We start from the raw sequence: 12,167 nt of genomic DNA on the forward strand, positions 1-12,167 counted from the left end.
GCTGTTACTGCCAGAAGATCCTTTTCCACAGCTGCCACGGCCCTTTGGAATACGCTGCCCATGGAGCTCCGCTCATCTACCACCCTGGCCCAATTCAGGAAGGGTCTTAAAACCTTCCTATTTAATCAGGCATTCCCCGACTAAATATCCTACGGGCCTCCCTCCTCTCTCGTGGCCGAGAGGTTGGGCTAAGGGGCTTTTTATTGTTTTTAAGGATTGTTATTATGTTTATGGTCTTGGCTGTTTTTAACTTTGTATAATGTTTGCACTTTGCTGCTCTTGTAAGCCGCCCTGATCGTTTGGAAGGGCGGGGTATAAATAAAAATTTTATTTTATTATTATTATTTAAATGTCACACAAAACTATGGTTCCCAGAATTCCCCAGCATTCAGACAGGGCAGCTAAAGCGGTTACAAACTGGATTATTTCTGCAGTGTGTTTTCGACCTATGTTAACTGAAATCAGTACTTTAATTTGGTATTCAGGTAAAACACAAATGTCTTGACTATCAACCATGCATATCATGAATTCTGACCATTTGTATTGCTATTTTGAAAACTTAGCAAGACTAATCTAAGCCTGTACTCAGGTACCTGAGACCACGTCAACTGAACCTAGTGACTCTTCTGAATAGGTGATTAATGACTGCATTGTTGACAAGGAATTGATTAAGCAACAAGACCAGGTTCATTAATATCCTCAAAACTGGAGATGGTCAGATCATTATGGGATTTGGAAGGATATAAATCTTCTTCTTCAGTGAAAGACTCCAGAAGAACATTGTTTGTTCTTTCTGCAAAATAACACTGTTCTTATCTCTGTGTTCCAGAGAAAAAAGATAGGATGAGATCATCAGAGATTGTTCCGAACAATTTGGACATTGCATTAGATATGAGAACATTCGTGAGCCTTTTATACAAGACAAAGCCAAACATGTGTCTTTCATCTGACTGATAAGCTAACATACCTCTAAAAATTATATTGGTCTTTAAAAAAAAATCAGAACATGAAATTGCTTCCAATTTTTCTTCTGTGCAAAACTGATGAAATCCCCAAGGATTGAGTATGCAAAATTCAGTAATGATGTCATGCTAATGACACTTAGGACAGATGTGACCCTCACATTTTTTTATGAGGACAACTGTACTTTCACATGGCCCAAAGGTCACTTTTCAACTGCAATGTAGTATATACAAGACATGCTTATGAAACCATTATTCCAACCACCACTGTAGCTGCTGCACTGAAACATATTTGGTTATTATCAGAGTTTGGTGGGTGGGGGGTGGAATTACTTTTTGGACAACAGCTACCATAATCTCTTAGACTTCATGGCCAATCCATGATGGCTGGTGGATTTTGAGAAGGATAATCCAAAAAAAGTGACCTTTCCAAGCTTCAGATGTTACATTAAACCACAACACTCCAACTCTTCCTGGTAAGGATATAAAGTTGTGTTTCAGCAAATAACAGGTTCCTGCACACCAAATGGAAATTAATTTATTTTATTTAATAAAAAAATTGTAGCTTGCCTTATAAATACTCTAAAGGCACCAGATCCTGTATTATCTTGGAAGCTAACCAGGATCTGCCCTCTTTAGTACGTGGATGGGAGACTGCCAATAAATATCAGGTGCTGTAGGATATATTTCAGTGGAAGGAACTGGCAAAATCCCCTCTGCGTATTCCTTGCCTTAAAAAACCCTAAGAAATCCATGGGGTGAACATCAGTTGACAGGTGACTTGAAGACATAGACATAGACAGAATATCACAATAGGCTAATGTATGGGTAAAATAAATTTAGAATAATTTAAGAATTTTAAGCAAGAGAAATAATAAAGAAACATTTTCCAGATGTGCCAGACTACAACTTCGAGACCAACACTTTACCAACACCCAGTTAGGCTGGGTTTGGGACTATGTGGGGCTCTATAGATACAGGAGATTATCACACTGCAATTTGACCATGGGATAGACATGGGATTTAAAAGTCAAAAATTGATTTTATCACACTGCCCCATAGCCAGGCAGTATGCAACTCGTATGCAATCTGGGCTTCTTGCACATTTTTTCAAGAAAAAATTATTATTATTCTATTTATTTATATCTCTCCTTCCTCTCAGTATAGGGACTCACGGTGGCTTTGAAAAAAACTGTGTGAGAAGCCCAAGAAGCACGGGTTGCATATAGGTTGCATACTTCCTGGCTATGGACAGTACAATAAAATCCATCTTTGAGTTTTAAATCCCGCCTCTATCCTGTGGGCAAATTGTGATGTGATCATCTTCACAGTTACATTGCAACTCATTGGCTTTACTGGCTAGATCAGGGGTAGGCAACCTGTGGCCCGCGGGCCGGATGCGGCCCGGTGAGGCCTTGGGACTGGCCCCAGCCCGGTCCTGCTGCCGATTGCCACCGGGGCCTTTGGGGGGCAATTGTCTATAGAAGCCTCAGAAACATGCATTTATATTAACATTTTTTAAAAAATCAGCAATTTTTTTCGCGTGTCCTCCATTTTTTTTTTTTAAAGTGTCTTCCATTTGAAAATTTTGTCCTACATCTGTCCCGGTTTATTTATATATTTAATTTTTAAAAATTATTTAATTATTTACTTTTTGGCTTCGGCCCCCCCAGTTGTCTGAGGGACAGCAACCCGGCCCCTGCTCAAAAAGATTGCCTACCCCTGGGCTAGATGAAGGAAATTGCCATTCAGCATATGAAGTGCCACATATTCTTTACTGCATGGTTGAGGAAGTCTGTCACATTATTGTCTTCGTAATAATGACTTCCAGTTCTCTCTTTCACAACAGGTGAACTGTATTGCCATATCTTGTAACCTTAGAAAATGCATCTTCCACTTGTTCACTAAGATTTCATAGTAATTAGGATCATGGTGATAAATTATGTGTATCAATCCTACTAGAAGCTGCAAAGAAAACAGTGAAGTGCTCTTACACTTGACACTGTGGTAATTATAACTGAATTAATATGTACTCAATGCAGTATTTTTGGCAATGAATCACTTGCACATTATAATTACTTATTTATTTCAAGGATACAATCAAAATCTATCACCAATGTTTTGATGGTTATGGTTATAATAATTCTGTCAGGCTGCTGAGAGCAAATGAAACAGCTATTCTCTCTGCCAGGAGATCTAATATGTTTGGTTCTCACATCTGTCATCTTCTAGCCAGATATATCAGGTGACCTTTCACACTACACAATGATAACACTATGATTCCACTTTAACTGCAGTGGCAGAAAGGCAGGATATAAATTAAATTCAATTAATTAATTAATTAATTAAATTTGTTCTTGTTATTGCCATCAAATAACAAAAGCCCCAGTCATCAATAGCCCCATTCAGGTCTTGCAAACTCAGGTAGTGGTCTCTTTGATTGAATCAACCTATGTGTAACATGCTCTTCCTCTTTTTCTTCTCTAGCAGAAGGGCCTGTGAGGTTAATGGAACCAAGACAAGGGTCTCTCAGGCCTCAGCAGACTTGTATAGGACAATATGGTCCTTCAGACAGCTTGAACCAAAGCCATATAGGGCTAAATAAATCAAAAATAGCACTTTGAATTGTGCCCAGAACAGACTGGAAGCCAGCATAGTTATTGTTCATACTCTCCAATTGTCCTTATTTGTCAGAGACTATCTTGATTCATCTGTCATCCTGCTACTTCAGAAGCTTTAAAAATGTCCATCTACCTCCTAGTTTCCCTCTTTGCCACCTGCTTACTTCAGTCGCTGCAAAATGAGTTCAAAATGCAAAAGTAGTTTTCACCCAGGTAACTCAGCAGGTAAGGGGGCAGAGAGGAGGGGGCAGAATGCCCTTCCCAGCAGGCTCAGGCAAAAGCAAACTGCTGCACCATCTCCTAGCTTGTGTGTCCTTCCTCATTAACAAGTTTTGCCATCACAACTTGACCTCACTGTGACATTGCTTTGTCACATGCATCCCGATATCCATCAGTGAAATGTTGAGAGGCATGGTTGTAATAATGGAATGGTGTTCTCCCTGTAACCAGCCACTGTCAACAGTCTGTGTACAGCTCTTTTGGCCAAATGGAGTTTCTAAACAGTCCTTAAAGGCAGCCCCATGGAAGGAAAGTTATAGTAATCCAAGCGGTATCTTTCACTGTGGCCAGATCTCAAGTAAAAGCACGGCTGATACATTAGCTTTTAACAATAGAAATGCACTTTCAGCCAGTAAGAAGCCTGGGCATCCAGGCTCAGTGCTGAACCTGGAACACTCAAACTGCAAGACTTGCATCTTCACCCTTCAGACAACCTCTCCCAATGGCTACATATGTGTGTTAAATAGCATGGGGGACAAAACAAAGCCCTCTTTTTATGTACTGTTGAACAGACCAGTGCTCAGCGTTTCAGAATACACATTATTAGTAATCTTTGTTAATCCTAGACAAAATTAGTCCTGCTGCTGCTTGGAAGTTGGAACCGGAACTGTGCCTGAAAAGATGTTAACCTTTCAGAGAAGTCCACTGACCTCAACTCAGTGCCAAAACAACTCAATCAAAACTAGTAGATTTGGCACAAATTAATGTTGGACCATTGGGTGTGAATCTTAATAGAGATTCTTATTGTTCAGGGCTGCCTTGACCCATTCTGCTTGGCAAGAGTGGGAATCAGACAGCTCATACAGCCAGCTTCTCTTCTCCCTCCCTCCCGCTGTGTGCCAGGCTGGATTGCAGATTGTTTGTGATGAAACAGTTTTGTGAGGCTTGCAGCAGAAATCCAAATCATGGCTAAGCACACTAACACTGAAACAAGTTCTGAAAGATTTGTGCTATTACACCTAACTGCAACAAACTGCAAACAGCTTTACTTAAGTAGCAAGATGTTTACAGAAATTAATAGGCATTGTACTTTAAATTGGCGTTGTTCAAATATTACAGGGACCCAGCCTAAAGTACACTTTCTCTGTGCTGGAACAAATAAGCTCCCCACACTTTTCAAAGGATGTGGTGGGCAGGGAGGTTAGTTTAGCAGTCCATCATACTGGTCCTCCAAACTCTCATAGTGGTTTACACTATCATTCCCCAACCTGATACCTGCTAGATATTTTGAACTACAGCTCCCATCAGTCCCAGCTAACATGGTTAATGATGAGGGATCATAGGAACTGAAATCTCAAGGCAACAAGACTAGAATGTTAAATAGTCCCTCAGAAATATTAAAAGCTATTCATCTGCAAGCCTACTAAATCTTCCTAACTACAATAAAGCTATTTATATTTGAGATACAATACCCTGAAATAGTAAAGTGATTTTGCCCTTACTTTAGTTTACTTTTTATTTATTTATAATATTTCTACCCTGCCCCATATCATAAGATCTCTGGGCAGCCTTATAGTCAGATCAATTGAACAAATTAAAATGTAAAACACTGACAGTAAAATTTAACACAATAAAAATAATTTAAGCATTCTAAAAGTATACTCGATAATAGCACAGCTTAAAAAGTGGAAGAGTAAAAAAATAAAATTAAAACATATACATTATGTGATGTCATCAGGCTCCAAAAGCTTTTATAAAAAGGCATGTCTTAACTGGGTGCTGAAAGGAGACCAATGTTTGCACTAGGTGGGTCTCCAAGGAGAAGATAGTACACAGTTTGTGTGCCAGACTGGAGAAAACTTACTCCTATGTCTTCACACAGTATGTTGCTCTCACTGGAGGGGCACAGAGGAGGGCCCCTCCAGCAGATCCCAGCTCTTGGGAAGGGAGGGGTGTGCCTTGAAACAGGACTTTAAACATCACCAGCATCTTGAATCCAGTTGGATATGTATTGGCATTCAGTGCACTTCTTTAAAACCATTCTTACATGGTTTCTAGAACCTCTTTCTGTGAGCATTCTAGATGCTGCATTTTGCACCAGCTGCTGCTTCTGAGTAGCCTTCATGCAGTCCCATGTGGAGTGTATTTTAGTCATCTGATCTGGAGGTTCCCACAGTGCAAGCACGGGGAGGGGGGGGGAGGGAGGTTATGGTGGGATGTGGATTGCACCAAGTGACAACCAGAAGAGGACTGACACCCAGTTGGGCTCTTCAAGGGGATGCATTCCCCCCACAATGAGTGACACCCACCATGGAGACAGCACTGGATAATCCAAAGGTGGTGCCTAACGCTTTAAGCCACAGAGACCACTTGAGCCTCCAATGACAAAGAGCTAAACACCTACTCCTTCAGGGGGAATGCAACCCTACTAAGGATACATCACTCAGGGGCTGTAGAGAAAGCCCCAAAGGGGTGACATGCAGCCGCCCCTTTTACACCCAGATTGGGGCCGCAGCAACTGCATACCACAGCCCTGATCTGGCCTTTCCAGGGCGCAAAAAGGAACCGCAAAAAATAGCTCCTTTTAGTTCCCTGAAAACAGTGCTATAGCTGCACCGCCGCAGCTATACGGCGCTTCTTCAGCACTGCATTGTGCAGATGCAGCACCAGAGGAGTGCTGTGGTGCCACATGCCATGCAGTGTTACGGCATCCTGGCACAGAGCTGGGGCATGTGTCATGTAGACGCTATGCCCCAACTCTGCCCCCAGGCCGGCCCAAACTGCTGGTCTGCACAGGACCCTAGTTCCTAGATTTAAGAACTACCAATTCACAGAGTTATTTCTCGTCCAGTCCATTACTTTGAAGTTTAATAACTATATGATACAGCTGAATAATTATTTTTAAACATATTGAAGCTGATGTTTTTACAAATACTGCTATAGGCAATACCTGTAAGGTAGTAGATGTCACACAGTTTAGGGGCTCTCTCATCAAGGCTTCAGGCTGCTGTGCGCTACACAATTGGTAAGCTTGCCCATAATATGCAGATTGGATACTTATTGTTGAATGTCGAGGACACTGCAGACTCAAACGTTCACCATCGCAGGCATACGCAGTGTGGTTTTGCAGAAGTTTGGTTAGGTAACCTAGAAAATATTTAGCTGTGTTACATTTAATGAGGAACTATAGCTTTCCCCCTTCTGTTAACATGGAAACAGTTCAATTATAACTGCCTTTACTTGTAGTTCAAGGTGCTGGGTTGAAACCAGGCCCAGCTATACCAAGAGTAAATCCCTGATATTGGGTCTAGTTGATTAATTTCAGTGGATTTACCCTAAGTATGACTAGGTCTGTGTCCAGTCTTCTATTTTTACAACCTATTGTGGTTTGTATTACGTGAGCTACAGAAGACTACTGAACAGTTGCACTTGAATCTACTCCAGCCTCTCAGTAGACAGTCTTCTGGTCAAGGCTAAACCTAACACAATGCAGAGTGAGACAGTCATCTCGTGAGCTTTATGATGTGAAGCTTGCTAGCAGCAATCGCTTGGCCTTTATCCTCCCATGGAGGACAAGCGTTTATGTTTTAGATAGCAAGCTCTTCACATTCTAAATTAGTCTGCTATCTTCAGAAAATTGTCCCATCACCATGAAGTGAGGGCTTTAACTTATCCCAACCAGTCTCACCAAATGTGTGGACTTCCACAAATCCCACTGCTGCTATCAACTCTGAGGGCTACCAATTATTCCCCAGCAAAGTGAGGACCTTCTCTTGTCCCACCACTATGGTCTCAAATGTATGAACCTACTAGATGCCCTTGTGGTTTCAATATGACACTCTATTCATCTAATGTCCCCACCAGACACCACCACCCTCGATTAACTGTCGCCACCACAGACACCATGCATTTTAATCAAGCTTTCTGCTTTGAGCTTTGCTCTGGTGCCACAACAAAGTACCATTGCCAAAATTCCATAGCATTGATCCATGACAGTTAAAGAGGTGTCAAACCAGATTATTTCTGCAATGCAGATGCAGCCTAAAAGAAGTTGTAGCATAAGCTTTTATAGACTTGACCTACTTCCTCAGACACATGAAGTGTTGCCCAGGAATCACCTTTATAACCAGGCTATTATTAATAGCCATAGAAATGCAAAAGTTGTGGGTATGGTGATGAGGTGACAAGTTCAGTTTTAACTATGGTTGTTGCATTTCCATGCATCTGAAGAAGCAGGCCAAGTCTGTGAAAGCTTATACTACAACTTCTTTTCCAAATTAATGTCAAAGGTGTTACAACATCCTTTTAACACTTTACTTTATCTAATAAATGAAACAACGTAATAACTGATACACTTCACCTTTTCTAATAAATGCAACAACAGTTTCTATGTTCACACAGCACATCACATCACACAGTACAAAACCAGAAGAAGAGTAAAATAATCTTAGGACACTTCAAGAGCAAAAGACTGTTTTAGAAAATGCATTGTGGGGCTTTCCAAAAAACCAAGAAATAAAATTCACAGGGCTATTGATATGCTTTTAGATATAGACAGTATACAAATTGACTAAATTAACTAACCAAGACATCACAAAAATGCAAGCTAATTATATTACCTTAGCCCCAAAGTCATCTGGTTGTTTGTATGAAGAAAGTAATTTGTTGTAACAGTAAACAGAATAAATATATACAGTAGTGTTGTATAATTACATAATTATAGCTCTATGATTCCACTTTAGCTACCATGGTTCCATGGTTCCATCCTATAGAATCCTGGGACTTGGGCTGTACTGCAGAAATAATCCAATTTGACACCGCTTTAACTGTGATGGCTCAATGCTATGGAATTCTGGGAACTATAGGTTTGAGAGACATTTAGCCTTCTCTGTCAGAGAAATCTGTTGCCACAACAAACTACAAATCCCAGGATTTTATAGCATTGAGCCATGGCAGCTAAAGTGTTGTCAACCTTGATTATTTCTGCAGTGCAGATGCAGCCTTGGAGTTCAGGAAGCCGTATTTAGAAATCTCAGCCGGAGAGCTCCTTTAATCTCTCAAGGATTCCCCAGGATGGAGCCATGATGATTAAAGTGGAATCATAATGGTATAACTGTCTAGTGTAAGAAAATCCTATGTTTTTTCCTTTACCCTTCCCCTCACTAGAATCAAGACCACAATCTATTTAGCATTCAAGTATGCATGGTTCTGTGTAACACAATTTTTGTTTAAGATACCTGAGTGTTTCTAGCATGATTTAGAGAGAACATTCTTCAAAAAGAGGCTCTGTAAGTAGCATCCCCTTGGGACATTGCAGACTTTGGTCTGAAATCAGTGACAGTTTAGGTTTCAAATTGCTTGGAACCAAGAGTTCCCATGTACAAAGCTGCCTAGTATTCCCTGGAGAACATTAGGTATGCAGAGACCTTTGGATGCGTTCCGAGCATCTTAACTTCCACTTTGATCCTGCAAATTCCTATCCTAGCATCTAGGCCCTTTTCATAAACAACTGAATAATTCAGTTTTTAAAAATGTCTCAGTAAAACCAGCTGCTTCATGCACTCTGGTCCCTTTTATTCAATTGTTTTAAAATGGCATGGGCTGGACAGAAAATACATTTTCTCTCTGCAGGTGACATTTAAAAGGTCAGTGATGTAATTACACTGTGCCCATACTAGTACACACTGAAGGATAAAAATAGTCATGGGATTTGGCTGCCACTCTTTGCTAAGAAAAACTGGTGATGTACTGGTATGTGACTTGCTTCACTCAGGCACTGCTGAGACATTAATAGCTCACAGAATACTACACTTTCCAGATCTCACACTGTTAAGTCTTTCCTCAACATTTCATGCCCAGTTTGAATTCCCTAGAAGAAGGCAGAACTGCCCTCCTTGCCTTATTAGCTCTCATGGATAGCCACATACAAAATAACTCAAAGTAATGTAAAGATATCCATCTATTCAATACATCAGTGGTACTCAAAGTTTTTACCCATGGGGGACCCGCCCCCCTTTACATCTTCATGAGGATAGTACACACACACACACACACACACACACACACACACACTTGACATGGTATATGAATAAAAACATTTTGTTTATTTAGTGTGTATATATATTCATTCTCACATTCATGTATATTCATACTTCAACGTTTTATAAGACAATAACATTGTTCAAATTAGAACAATTTTATTTAAGTGAATTCTATATTTAAATATAGAATTCTATATTTAACTCAATGCATGTGTAAATTTTACACATACACAAAAAAGTTTGGGAAGAGGAAGAGGGGAATCAGGGCTTCAAATCCCCCCCCCCCCCAATTGAGCACCTCACCCTTTGAGAACCACTACAGTACACTAGGTCTATTCTGATTGGAATCTCCATGTTTTCATTTGGTTTTGTTGACTATTAAAAAATTGGCAACACATGGGGTGCATGAAAGAATGGCATGAATGTGCCTACGTGAATATTAAAGAATAATCTGCACTAGAGTTTTATCCTGCCTCACACACATACCACACAATACACTTTTGAATCCTTCATCCTTCTTCAATATTGTTCCACCCCCCATGACTTTCATGACTTTTTAATATTATCATTTACTTCATTTCCCATGTGCTACCATGTTATGTTTTCAGCAATCTGGACTTTCATGTTCTTGGGAAGATCAAAACTGTGCAGTGTAAAGAAGTCCTTTCTAAAATCTACACTCCCTAATGCCTCTTTGGTTTCTGGCCCTGCAACATTTGTTCTCTTTCACAGCAGTCATGAAGCTTGGAAACCCCCCTTTTTTAATGTATAGTACATTGATATTGGCAGGGCAAAGTGTGGCTTTCAAGGTTTTGTTGGACTACAGCTCCCAGTATTCCTCAACATTGGCTGCACTGGCTAGGGCTAATGAGGAGCTGGCAGCATCCATGGTGCAGCAATTTGCTCATCCTGTTGTCAAAGGAAGGGAATACCAAATATAATAGAAGTTATTGCAGCTCATAGAGAAAACTGAGACATCCACATCCACATTATTGAAACTTCTAAATGACAGCCAACAGAAAATATTGCTATTTACATCAATTAACGGGAAGTATTCTGTTGGGAGCTTGAGACAAAACATGTACTTATACTTCATCAGGAGAAGTTCACAAAATAAACAAACTTCAGCACAAAATCATCTGCCATAAAAGCATAGTTACATTGACTTCAGGCATGGCGGTTCTTTGCAGTGTGAAATACTGCACCATTTTGATACCACTTTAAGTACTGTAGCTCCATCCGATGAAATCCTGAGATTTGTAGCTTTATAAGGTCATTAGCCTTCTCTGTCAAACAGTGCTGGTGGCTTACAAAACTACAAATCCCCAGATTCTGTAGTATAGAGTCATAGCAGTTAAAAGTTGTGTCAAACTGCTATGTATTTCTATGTATTTCTACAGTGTACATGCACCCTTGGATATGTATCTACAGGGACTGTTGGAAAGGTTGCTGTGAATATTGCCCAAGAGTTATTAGCCACATACACACACTTCCAAAGGCTCCATCATTTGACGCTTCTAATTGGTTCAGCCCTGTAGTCCTTTTCAGGCTGCCTTGCATCATCTGTTATGCCAGTGTAGCTCTTTCAACTGCTGTTTGGCAAGGCTGCCTCTTACAGAGCTTCTGAATGGGACAAGTAGGACATGAACTGCTGTTCTTCCTTTCTCCAGCTATTGGCCAGATCAAAATAAAGAGACAGGCAGCTCATTCAGAAGACCTTCCTTGGGTAGCCTCATTTTTGTACAGCCATGCTAGGATCCGTGAAACTCTTATCTTTTGCCAACTGTAAGAATCCCACTGAGTTCAACACAGGAAGGAGAAAAATTATACATTGATGAAGTGCACATACACTCTGTTCCTAATTCTCCACACACAACCCAAAAAACAGAACAAGAGTTACATAGTCCTACTTGACACTTCATTGTCTGAACCTCTGTGTGTGTGTGTGTGGGGGGGGGGTTTGTAATATTTTGCACTGCCACTTATCTCAGAGTAGGGCAGCTGAATGAGATATTTGTCATCTTACATTTTGTGGGGAAATGCAGTTATCCATGACAATGGAAAGTAGTGTATTACTTTTTTCCCCCTCATGCAAGCAAGGTGACACCTAAAAGTCTACAACAAAGACTCTTACCATGTATGGAGCAAGAACTGCCAGATGTCCGAGCAGGGTTCAGAAAAGGAAGAGGCTCTAGAGATCATATTGCAAACATATGCTGGATAATGGAACATACTAAGGAATTGGAAAAGACCAGTCTGTGCTTTATAGACTATAGTAAAACATTTTATTTTATAGATCAGGAGAAACTATGGATTGTTCTTAA

At 40.4% G+C, this 12,167-nt stretch overlaps 1 protein-coding gene across 2 annotated transcripts in view; it reads right to left on the reverse strand.

The window, feature by feature from the left end:
• EVA1C (eva-1 homolog C) overlaps window positions 1-12,167 on the reverse strand; it is a 57,550-nt gene that overhangs the window by 27,416 nt on the left and 17,967 nt on the right. For both annotated transcript variants that reach the window (XM_089512097.1, XM_089512096.1), the window contains exon 2: window positions 6,753-6,949. In XM_089512097.1, coding sequence (XP_089368223.1) covers window positions 6,753-6,949 — 197 coding nt within the window. The remainder of the gene's footprint in view (window positions 1-6,752; window positions 6,950-12,167) is intronic.

Source organism: Sceloporus occidentalis, unplaced genomic scaffold (genome assembly GCF_023333645.1).
Source record: "Sceloporus occidentalis isolate IW3139 unplaced genomic scaffold, rSceOcc1.0.p SCAF_2, whole genome shotgun sequence".
NCBI lineage: Eukaryota > Metazoa > Chordata > Lepidosauria > Squamata > Phrynosomatidae > Sceloporus > Sceloporus occidentalis.